General features: G+C 45.5%; 1 protein-coding gene across 1 annotated transcript in view; it reads right to left on the bottom strand.

Annotated features, from left to right (window-relative positions):
- Nucleotides 1-11,008, bottom strand: part of LOC135367503 (atlastin-3-like) — a 31,897-nt gene extending 20,889 nt beyond the window's left edge. The window contains exons 1-3 of the mRNA XM_064600803.1: nt 10,821-11,008; nt 10,304-10,634; nt 4,273-4,549 (exon numbers count right to left, since the gene is read on the bottom strand). Coding sequence (XP_064456873.1) covers nt 4,273-4,549; nt 10,304-10,634; nt 10,821-11,008 — 796 coding nt within the window. The remainder of the gene's footprint in view (nt 1-4,272; nt 4,550-10,303; nt 10,635-10,820) is intronic.
- Between the last annotated feature and the right edge of the window lie 1,582 nt (nt 11,009-12,590).

The raw sequence follows: 12,590 nt of genomic DNA, 5'->3' as shown, positions 1-12,590 counted from the left end.
TGACCACTGCCACTGGTGCTTACCATGCAGCAGCCAGTACGGGTTAGTAGGATCCCAGTAGTGCCGATTCTGGGTGTCGACATTTGCGTCGCGCCCAGATCGCGATTCTGCCGTAGTCTTCTGCCCGTTCCGCGCAGATGGCTCTCTCGTATGGGGCTTGACGAAATTGCCGTAGATACACTGCACTGTACATATTCACACTTTCTGCAGGGGAATTTGGAGCCCTATTGGGATGGCGGAAGGGGCTCCGGGGGCTACTCCCCCCCCCCCCCCCCCCAGGGATCCTCAAGGGGCTCAATATTCCCCTGCAGAAAGAGCGCGAGCTATGACGGTTCGATGGTAGTACTTCCCACACGCGAATTCACTTTGTGCATTCCGTTTCACGTAAAGGCTCACCGTGCCAGAGCTCGAAACGGGATACTAATCCCCAGTGCATGTAAGAAGCGCCGCATTAACCTGGCCTTCATCAACGCGATCTGGCAGCACCTGACTTCGTACATGGCATTGATAGGGTAGGATAAATCGCACTTTATCGCACATGTGACACTGATATGTCTTCTTGTTTTCATTGGGCGCAACTTCAGTTTGGAGGCAATAAAAACCCCGGGATATTGCGCCATGTCAAATGTCAAGATATGGGTTCGTACTCCAACGAATCACGAGTGGACATGATCCTGGCCTTCGGGGAATCTCAGAGGAATGCATCTTTGGCTGCAACAATTTACGCCCAGAGGTTTCCCCAGAGGCGCCACCCGGATCATAACACAATATTATCCGTCTACAGAAATCTTTCAATCTACGTCACCTTCGTCAAGCTCCATACGAGAGAGCCATCTGCGCGGAACGAGCAGGTCATGTCCAGTGTTCTCGAACATATCTGCGATCATCCACATGCAAGTGTCCGTTCCACAGCAGCTGCCCTTGAAGTGAGCCGAGCGACAACATGGCGCATATTGAAAAAGGCCGGTAGGCATCCTTACCATCCCCACATACATCAAGGACTCATTCAGGCTGACTACGGCAGAAGAGCGGAATTCGCGAACTGGGCACTTGCCATGCTAGAGGACGACGAGGACTTTCCATCAAAAGTCATATGGACCGATGAAGCGCGATTTGGGCGCGTCGCAAACGTCAACACCCAGAATCGGCACTACTGGGCTTCTACTAACCCGTACTGGCTACTGCCTGGTAAGCACCAGTGGCAGTGGACATTTAATGTCTGGTGTGGCATTAATGGTGACCGCGTCATTGGCCCATACTTTTTTGACGGGCACCGAACTTCACATAGGTACGTCGGTGAAGTGCTCGGGAACGTTGTCCGTGACTACCTCGACGAAATGCCTTTGTCCGACCGATGCGGCGTCTGGTATCAGCACGACGGCGCCCCAGGTCATGCATCGCGGACGTCCTGCCTATGGTTAGACTGCATTTTCGGAGACAAGTGGATAGGCGCAAGAGGTCCTGTTCCCTGGCCAGCCCGATCCCCTGACCTGACTCCTTTGGACTTTTTTTTTTGGGGGGGGGGATACATAAAGGACAGAGTGTACGACACCGACCCAGCGACGCCGGAAAACTTGAGGCGAAGGATCGAGGAATGCTGCGCACAGATAACTGTTGAGCAGCTACGAGGAACCGTGGAATCAATTGAATAGCGGCTCCGTATGTGCCTTGCCGCGGAAGGAAGGCATTTTGAACACATCCTGTGATTTCTGTGCCGCAATAAATCAAATTTGTGTTTTCCTAATTTTGTAGTTTGAACTTAAGAGGTTGCCTTCATTATAAGTAAAGAACGAATCTTCATTGCGGTTGCAAGCACAAGAATACATCGTGGCAGTGCATAAGTAGCACATTCAGAGAATATGGCATTACAGAAGCGAAACCAAGTGGGGAAATGGCATGATACGCATAATTTCTCCAGCTTCGAGATTGAAAGTGAATAGAAGGTCAATTGGTCAGAAGGCTTGTTATTTCATGGTACGAAAGCTCAGGACAACAACAGAATCCCCGCTTCACTCCTTTGTTTTGCTTGTTTGTTTCGTGCGTACATTCTTTGTTTTGGCGATAAAAGCACGTTATCTCGACTACACGACGGCCCCATAGAGCGGACTGTACATCAATCAGATAAACAGGAAGGAAGGTTGGCGAAGCGGGTTCTGCGGCTGTTACTTTTCTATCAGCACTCTCTGCTGCCAAACATGCGGAAGAACACATAATTCCGAGGCGGATAGCAATGTGAAAGAACTCGTGTCTGCGGCCCTACGCGAGGAAAATATGTAAACCGAAACTAATTAATTGCTCGCGAAAATGACTAGACCCGATGATTTTTTTTTTTTCCCTCTGAGGGGTATGTACTCAAGATCCCCAATGGTGTAGTAGATGTCGCGGTACCGTCGGACGCGTACTTTGAAAGCTGTCATTTCCGGGTAGTTGATTTTTTTTTAGCTAATTAATGAAAGTGCGCACATCAATTTCACACTGCATGGCTGGTGGACGATATCTCGGAGATGGTAACAAAAAAGAAAGTTTCCCGATAGATGGAGCCGTTGCCGAATTATTCAGCCCGGGAATTTATCTGTATAATGTTCTTACCAGAGTGAGTTTTTATAAGTACTTAAAGGTATATATACAATCTAACCTTTCATGGAACATGCACATAGATTATGTTTGTCAAAAGGCGTTACGGAGGTTGTTCCAGCTTAAAGGGAAGTTATGGGATGCGACCCGTAATGTACGGCTAACGGCTTACAGGTCATTGGTCTTGCCCATTATAGAATACGGTTGCGTGGTCTGGCAGCCGTACCTCATTTATCAGAAAAAGAGGCTAGAGAGTGTACAGAGAAAGGCGGATCGCTTCATTGTAAAGATTTCCGTACGACTACATCAGCTACTGGTTTGTGTCATAGGGGTAACTTGGCTCCAATTGAGGAGCATTTTCGTATCCTTCGGCTTCGGCACTTGTTTCAATTGCATCACTCTCATCGTAGTTGTCCGTTCCTGGTACATGATGATTTAAAGTCTAGGCATAAACACATGCACGCCTTAGTGCCGTTCTCCGCTAACACTGACATTGTGAAGTTTTCTTTTTACCCGCGCACTATAGAGGACTGGAATAGCCTCCCACCTACGGTTGTTTGAATGCCCAACACTAACACCTTTGCGCGACAATTGTCATTATTTGTAGATGCCGTGGCCAACTCCTGTAACGGTCCACATGACGAGGACCAACAGTATGAATAAATAAATAAATAAATAAATTTCTAAAGATAGGCTTTACTTAAGCAAACTGTGACACTACTTGAAATACACACAGAGAGACCTTTGCCACAGATTGAGGCCGTTTGCATTCGCGTCAGGTATAAACTAAGCTAATTTTTCTAATCGTACTCGAAAAGTATCCAAGCAAAGGCAACGGTTTTCTTGACGAATTCAGAAGCCGATTGAATTATCATAAAAAAAAAAAAACTACGCCACCTAGAGTCATGCGGTCAACGGCATTTGTTCTTACTCGCTTTTTGCCACCTCCTAATGTGAGTGTCGTGTAACGTAAGTTTAAGTATGTAAATTTTTCCGAGCTTAAGTTGGAAATTTTCCAAGTAAGGGTCACTTTCTCACCCCACCAATGTGAGGAGCGATTCTAATTTACTCAAATTAACGATGGTTGACAGGGATATTCAGGAGCTATCACATCGAGAAAAAAAAAAAAAAAGGCCGAACATCATGTTCTATAGAGCCCGCACAGAATAGCCCACGATGGATTTTTCAGCGCAACCTTCGTCAGTCCGACGAAAGAAGGTTGGAAATCCAGCCCATCCCGGCATCGCAGAAAGAAATAACACAAGCATGGCTTATCGCGTCCGTCTTTCGCTGGGATAATGTTTTCCCTCTCAATTTTAGGAACTACTACTTTTTCTACTATCACTTTGTGGCGCTGGCTTTGGAACCTCCTTTCGTCGGACTGAGAGCTATTGCGCTCAAAAAGTCATCGCGCGTTATGGTCCGGTGCTCGAAAAGCATGATGTTCGACTATGTTTTCTTGGACACGTTTTCTGGGACATCCAGTACATGTACAGGGTATCCCCGGGGCGGGCTGGGTTTCTAACCTCCTTTCGTCAGACTGACAAAGGTTGCGCTGAAAAATTCATCGCGCGTTATCATGTGGGAGCCCCGTAGAGCCTAATGAGCAATGGGCAATATACACATTGGTCATGATTATGAGTCATCAACATCAAGTTATTTCATTGTTAGACGACGATGACCTGAAAAGCCTCTCACCAGATATGCGTCCGTCAAACTCAGCAGAAGTAGCCACCTTGTCCCCAGGATGAGGCATAAGGAAGCAATCGATCTGTGAGAAGCTGAATCGGATTTGTCGCACATCTTCATGTTGCTGCTCCGAAACCTTTAGGCACTCGTCCAGAACGATCGCTCCTCCTTCCGCACCATAAGGAGCATCGTATGGGTAGCTCCAGTCGCGTACCAGAAACATAAGCCTCTGGAAAGGCCTCTCGGACGTGGTCCCTGCTGCAAGACGCCCGTACTCTGTGGAAAACTGCCAGCAGAAATCCACAATCGGCACTGATTCGATTATACTTTTACATTAGCGGTAGGTTCTCTTAGTCTTACTCTAGTTCAGTTAAATAGCAGCTACGTTCGTACAGGGTTCCACTCTCGGAATCTGGGGGGAGAAGCATCCAGTAATTCACAAGGGAAGAGGCGAGATAAGCTATATGTTACAAAACTGTATTGAGCACATTGTTGGAGTCTCGGATTTTATGAGAGAGTGAGGATGCGATATCTTAGACCTAAGCGAAACCAGTATCAATGCTGTCCACAGTCGCTTTAAGCATATTTTAGGGAGGCGCCTGACGAATCACTGATAACGCAGACCGTTCAATGGAGATCGTGGGGCATACTATTGCAGTTCGGGGTGAGGCTCAGGTTAGACATTATGGGCCCGGACCTTGCCTAGGCCTGCACTTTCTCGGTCCTTGATCACCTAGACCAAGCAGAACGGGTACACCAAATGAAGCTTGGGCTCAGACCGTGCAGTGTTCTACTGCAGGTTTTAAAAGTGCAGGGGACACAGAAGGGCTATACACACACTAAGCACTGGCTGAACAAACATCTTTAATGGAACAGACACACGCTAGTGTACAATACTGCTCTCAACCGACCCCTAGTGGAAGCCAAGGCCAGACCCTTCACAGACCCTTATCACACAAACAAGAGCAACGAAGCAAACCCCCCCCCCCCCGGAGAAACCGTCCTCCTGCTAGTTTTCAATGAATTGCTGAATTTTATTAGTCAACAACACGGAAGGCCCGCTTTTACAACTATTGCCTGTATGTTTTATCATTAAAGCTTCCTTATAAACAAGATCCCTTAACTTATGACTTTTGAACAACACTTTAGTTTTTTTGTTAACTGCGGCTTGTACCCGGAACAGGTCCTTAAGTGTTCGGCCCCAGCTTACCATAACCCTTTCCTTTCCAAGCTATCAGACGTACATTAACACAGTTCAGTTTGACCAGTCTACGGGGCACCCACAAGTCAATGGAACTGAATAAACAACACCAACACCGCAGTGCACAAACAGATCTAAGTGTTTCACATGACACACCCCAGGTTTTGTCAGGGTAACTGTATTCATCAGAGACCCCTTAAAACACACACACACACACGTCAACGCCATGCCTCCAGGCTGCCTTTTCAGGCGATGAGAGCATGATGACGTACAGGTCCCGACAAAAAGTTTACCGAGCACGCGAGCGGTGTATTTTCCCCTTGGTACGGCAGCCTAGCTGCAAGCGGAAGCTGTCGAAATCAGTCCAGTTCACTGCCTCGGTGGGGTGAACGACTTTGCTTTTACCGATACACTGCTGTAGTTTCGGTATGGTGCCTGCGAAGTGAGTTGGATTTAGCTGTTGTGCTCGCCAACAACACGTGACTCAACGATCGTTAAGACCGGGAGCTCGCTGCTATAAACGTGATAACAAGGACGAATCATGATGGCAACATGGTGTATTATTACGGTGTATTGCTTTTATTGGAAAGCCGTGATATGTAGACAAGAGAAAGAAAGATATCTTATAAACAGTTGCTTTATTATAGAACCCAGTGGTGACCTGCTGATAAAGAATTGGCGTTGATGATTGATTGGTTGGTAAACAGTTGACGTTGAGTCACGAGTTCTTGGCGAGCACAAATCCAACTACCTTCGCGGGCACATAAAAGAGTCATGATACCGAATCTACCGCGGTGTGTCGCTAAGAGCGCAGTCCTCCACTCCTCTGATGCAGTGAACTGGCCTGATTTCGCCAGATTCCGCTTGCCGCTAGGGTGTCGTGCCGAGGTGAAAGTACACAGCAGCGTGTTCCGTAAACTTCTGTCGGGACCTGTGTTGGTGTTGTTTATTCAATTCTCTTGTCTTGTGGGTGCTAGTATATTGGGCAAACTAAACGTTGTTTTAGTGTACAACTCCCTGCAACCTTAGCTTGAGCACCGCTTCGCGTGGCGGAGGAGGAGGAGAGGCACCCTAGCGGGGATTAGTTGAACTATTGGGAGAGTGCGTTTCGGGCTGTTCCACTCGCGTGTGGGAGTGTTTGGTTGTTGCTCAAACACCTCGAAGGCAGGCGCGGGTTGCTTTCTCAATACGGTGTTATCGGGATTGCGATTGTGCGCTTTGTATGGTGGATGATATCGATATATTATCCGCGATATTCGAGGCATGACCGCGTTGACAGCTAAGAACGATTGTGTGCACCCGAATGGATCAGCAATGATGCTGCGTCAACTCGAGACGAAATAAACGAGGATAAAACAACTTTAGTTTGTGATTGTGAAGTTTCATCTCCTTGAGGGGCGATGCCCACACCATTGCTGATATAACAAGGTGAAACGAGGATAGAAGTGCATCATACATTTATTTGTCCCTTAAAAGAATGAAATTAAATCAGCCCTAGTAGGTGGCAATTGGAACAGGACAACTTGTGCCTTTCCTTTTCATGTCGCTACATTGCAAGTGTTCTTGACGTTCAATACATCCTTGTACATATTCGGACTGTGTCGGGACTAGCCCATGCCTTGAGATGCTGTCGAGTAGTTTGGGGTGTTAGGCCGTCGCCGGGTGAAGGGTTTCAAGTCCTTTGGAACTGTATGTGTTACTTTTCTCTCTTAAGTGCCATCTTAAAAGTTATGGCAGTTTACCCAGACCACAAATTATATCTATGCGGATCCTCTTTACGCAAGGATGTATTGGCAGTCAAGAACACTCGCAAGTGTAGCGACATGAAAATGCACAAGTTGTCCTGTTTCAATTGCCGTTCCGATACCCTATGTCATAATGCGGAGATCACTGGTCGCACCTGCTACGGCTGACTTATTTAATCATTTTCTGGGTCAAATAGGTGTGTAACGCACTTCTATCCCCATTTCACCGTATTATATCAGCAATTGTGTAGAGTATCGCCACGCAAGGAGATGAAACTTCACAATCACAAAATAAAGTTGTTTTACCCTCGTTCATGCCGTCCCGAGTAGGATACAGCATCATTGCTGATGCATTCGGGCGCACACAATCATTTTTAGCTTGCAACGCGGCCATGCCTCGAATATCGCCGATATTACAGATGTCATCCAGCGTATATCTCACGCAAGCAAACAATCACCATCCCGATAACACCATCTTCAGAAAGCAACGCCCGCCTGCTGTCAAAGCATTTGATCAACAACCAAACACAACTACACGCGTGTGCAACACCCCGAAACGCGCTTTCCCAATAGTTCAGCTGAATCCCACTAGGGTGTCTCTCCTCCTTCTCCGCTACCCGTAGCGGCGTTCAAGTTAAGGTTGCGGGGAGCTGTACGCCTGATGGGACATAGAGCTTGGAATGGAAAGGGTTATGGTGAGCTGGCCGAACACTTAAGGACCTGTTCCGTTTGCAAACCGCCGTTCTGAAAAACTAAAGTGATTTATAAATGTCGGAAGTTAGGTGTTCTTGATAAGGAAGCTTTATTCGTGCAACAGACACGCTATAGTTATATTAGCGATCCTTCCGTGTTGCTCACTGATTAAATTCAGCAATTTATTGAAAACTAACACGAGGAAGTGTTCTCGATGGTGAGGGTGGCGTTTGCTTCCCAAGCAGCAAAATGCACTGAAAGTCGAGTGCAATATGGGTGGACGGGTGGATGAAATGCCTTGAACATATTCATGAAACTACATAACATTGATAAGTCACATACCGTCCACCCCTATTGCTCTCGACTTCCAGTACATTGTGCTGCTTAGGTTGGTTGCCGTTGTTTGTGTGATAAGGGTTTGTGATTGCAGCATGTTTATCGCTTTTAAAATATACCAGCAACCCAAGCAGCACAATGTACTAAAAGTCGAGTGCAATAGGGGTGGACGAGTAGGTGGACGGCCTTGAACAGACTTCTTAGCCTAGAGAAATTGATAAGACACATACCGGCCACCCCTATTGCACTCGACTTTCAGTACATTGTGCTGCTTGGGGAGCAGCCCAGTTTTTAACGCTTTTTATTCTACTGTAGATACTGACACAACACACTTTATGTTGGGGAATGCATGTATGTTTGGCGACGTAAAATTTCCGGAAATTTTCAGCCTCTAATAAAAAAAAACTTTTCGTGTCTATACCTGTGTAAAAAAAATCAAAATGATGAACATACTATTACTACTGGCTTCATAACTTATTTATTGCATGTATATAGGCAGCCGAAGGTTTGTGCGACTTTCAGGATTTACCTCCTGGGAACATTTGCTGCTGTTTAGTAAGGCTTTGGGCAATGTTTAATGAAGGGAACTTATTTTTTTTTCGATTGAACTTTGAAAATCACCAGCGCACCTCACTTCTTTTTTACAGAAATGTGAGCCTACAGCTGGCTAACCTTTACAGACACTTCCGTCTTTCATTTTAAACGTATTTCAACAGAAATAGTCGAGAAAAAAAACAAATTACGCTTCAGCACCGCCTGCTTCATTTTCGCAAAGAAGCACGCGCTAAACATGCGTCTAGAGGAGGAAGTGTCTCCGCCTTTTCCCTTGTTTTTGATAAGAGGGTCGTCACGAGCATCACGTACAAAGCGAAGCAAAGAAAGGTGAAACAAGGGGCGGGCACGGTTCCTCCTCTCTTCGCATCCCCTAATCGCTGTTCTTTGCGACAATAAAGTAGCCGGGGCTAAAGGGAATATTTTACTCTTTTTTTTTCGACTATTCCTGGTGCGGTGCTGTGCATAGGTTTTATTTGGTCTGTGGTTATCCGTGGAGAACTTCATATTTCTGTAAAAAAAGTGAGGCTCGCTTGACAATTTTCAAAGTTCAACCGCAAAAAAATTCCCCGTGATTAAAATTTGCCGAATGCCTTCCTTAGTGGTGACAAAGTTTCCAGAAGGTAATTGCCGAAAGTCTCACAATCATCCGGTGAACACGTCGCCAGTTAGAATTTTTCAGCAAGTTAAGGTAAACACCCTGTATAAGCATTCACGTATGTACTAATAGCCCACGCTTACTCAATCCATCCAGAGCATTTGGTTGACTGCATAAACAGCTCCGAAGATCCTCGAACAATATTCAAGCTCGGTACATTTCCACGGGATGGAGCATCGCAGTGCAAAGTTATGGTGCGAAACGTACGAATCCCGCGTTCAAAACAACCAAGATGGCGGTGATGCGAATTTGGTATGGGGATGTTGCTTTCGGGGCAACAGCACGTCGCTTCGGCACAGGCGTTTCCGTGTGTTATTCACCCTTTATCTCTGGGTTGTCGGTTCGCACGCAGAGAAATGCGTCCGGCGTTCGACACCGGACGTACTGTTTTACAGAAGGGCCATGAACACTGACATCACAGCAAAAGCGATAAATGAAATCCACAGCTCATCGGAATGCTTCCTAGGCCGAATGTGGAACGGAACCTCGGGCGCCTTACAATGTGTAGGCGCACGAAGAACGCCCTTTCGCGATCTGTTTTGAAGATCGCTTCAGCCTTGGAGAGGCTATAAAAATTAAAAAGAAATTTTTATTGTTATATCTTCTTTTTTTTTCTCCTGTGTCGCCAAGTCATGATGTCTTAAGGTGTCTTGCCGTCTACTTAATTTTTCCTATAAGGATGAAAGGGATCACGCAGTACGAAGTAACGAAAGAAAAATCGGCCTATAGAATCCTCCGTGAATGACTAAAACCCATATTTTTTCCCAATTCACCCGATTTTCCAGCATAGCCCCAAAAGTGTTGCCGAATTTGTTGATTTTAATTGTTCGTGCTCTCTTAGCTATTCGATCTCACCTGCAGGAATTGAAGGTCATTCTCTTGAAGGGTCTGAAAGACGTTGTACACCTGGATAGAACTAATCAGTGTGCTGAGAGCAAAAATGGTAGTGCAGTCTTTCATTGTTGCACCCTTGTCAAACATGCCCCCTGTGTCCATGAAGACGACAGCCACCTGCTTGCCCTCGGATGTTGTAACCGTGAACACTTCGTCCCACATGAGGATACCCGATGTCTCCGCTCTCATTCCACTGCGCCATGAAAATCCCTCTAATGGTGCATCAGGATCGGCGAGCCAGTCTTCACATTTGCTCGAAGATACTGCGCATACTTGAAGATACCGCATATATCTGCACGAAATAGAGAAATTTCCAATGACTGACCGCAGCCAGTGAAAGATAGCGGATTGATTGCGGGCTTTGATTCAGGAAGGCCATTCAAGGGTGATATGACCTCCTTGAATGACGTTAAATTTTTCACTCATAAAATGCCTACGGTATTCTACTTAAAAAAAAAAGGCTTTGAGGAATCCACACCTCAGCAACAAGTTGAGCATAAAGGACTTTCCCTTCCGCATGGCTCCCGCCACGGAAACTACAGCAACAGGCTTGTCCTTCACGTCATCATGCAGCAAGATACGTCGCAATGCATTCTCGTCCAGTGTAAAGGTGTTGTTGGCAGCATCGTGAATCACGATCTGCTGAGGCCCGCTCTTCAGGACCATCGTACCACTCACCGTAGACCTGTCAAAATGAAAGCGTCGATGAACGAAACGTATAATACGTGCCGATCTTACACTCTCTGAACTGTAGGACGTTTTTGTAGTTTATATTACACCATCAACATCTTCATTATTAAAGTAGAGATAACACAATCGTACACGCTTTTCAACATGAATGACATCGCTCTTGAAGGCCTCTCCCAAACTTGGCAGTGCAGCATCACATGATTTCTGTTTTAATGTTCTATAATACGTCTTGTGTTGCATTTTGGACAACAGCCTACGTTTTAAAGAAAAGATGGGTCAGTAAAGTGTGGAAGAACACGTACAGTGTATGGACATCAGACAAAATACGACCATTTCTTTACAATGAATGTCTGCTGCGGCTGTGTTCCCAGCTCCAGCGTGCCTACAAAACTGGAAGCCTGAACATCTTCAGCTCAAGGTAAGTTTTCGTGGTCACAGGAAATATTAAAGTTACACAGATAAACAAATACTTTAGTGATTAAATTATCCTGCATTAATCTGCACGAGCGATATGACTCATAATGCCAATCTGTTTCTGATGATGTTCATAAGCCATCGTGGCCTTGAATCCAAAATGTCGCACTCAACCACTACCGGGCCGTGCGAAAATAATGTATTGATGGAGGGTATCGATTAAAAGTCCACAACATTTCACGTCAGAGACATTCTTGTAGATAGACTTTAGTCAATATTTTTTCTAGCTTATCTTCTCACGTCATGCTGACAAATGCAAGTGCTGCCATTTGCAGTGTATTCAATAACGTATTGTCTTTTGGTGCTCTTTCTTCAAACAGTGACCGAAGCTATGCTCTTCTTTCTGAATCGACCCCGCACTTCGGGTACAACACTATGAACCTATCTCGCCGTGATGTCTGCTTGCAAGAAGTACAACCTGGCATGTTGGTTGTTTTTTTTCTTTAAGAAGACTTCGGGTATCCATAATAACAAGCTTCCATAGCAGGAAAGTCAATGCATAAGAAAAGGCATCTTGTTGATATATTAATATTTTTTCACAGTTCTCTTACAGACAGAAGTAGCAGTCGTACTATATGTGCCACACTGGTTATGGAATTATACCCTTCCGTTAGCAAAGGTGCAAAAATATTTTCTAGTGTTCACTTAAAGTTAGTATCAGTTATATGGCATGTGTCATACGGGTTCTCGAGTTGTCATATATGTTCCATATAATCTCTATTGGGTGAATGTTTGTGAAGTACATATGCATAGTACATTTGCATAGTACATATGCAGGACAGATGACAGTATGCTTTCTATATGGCACCTATTTTTTCACTGCCGGTAAAGTGATGCCATAACGAAAAAATTAATTACAGAAGTCAACAGGTATCAGCTTGTTCCCAGTGTGTGTATTGAACTAAATGAATTATGATACAGTCTCCTGCAATTCTATACGTAGTAAACCAACTAACGACTACTTACACGGCGGCCCTGAATGCTTCCTGTTTTCCTCAACCGTTCCTGTAATGTCTGTGAGGAACTGTATCGGTGAAATACAAAATGTGTGTTTCGGAGGTGTACGATAAAATAAGTCATGTTT

Source organism: Ornithodoros turicata, chromosome 8 (genome assembly GCF_037126465.1).
Source record: "Ornithodoros turicata isolate Travis chromosome 8, ASM3712646v1, whole genome shotgun sequence".
In the NCBI taxonomy this organism is placed as follows: domain Eukaryota; kingdom Metazoa; phylum Arthropoda; class Arachnida; order Ixodida; family Argasidae; genus Ornithodoros; species Ornithodoros turicata.
The sequence above is the reverse complement of the archived record's forward strand: the minus strand, read 5'-3'. Positions and strand labels throughout refer to the sequence as shown.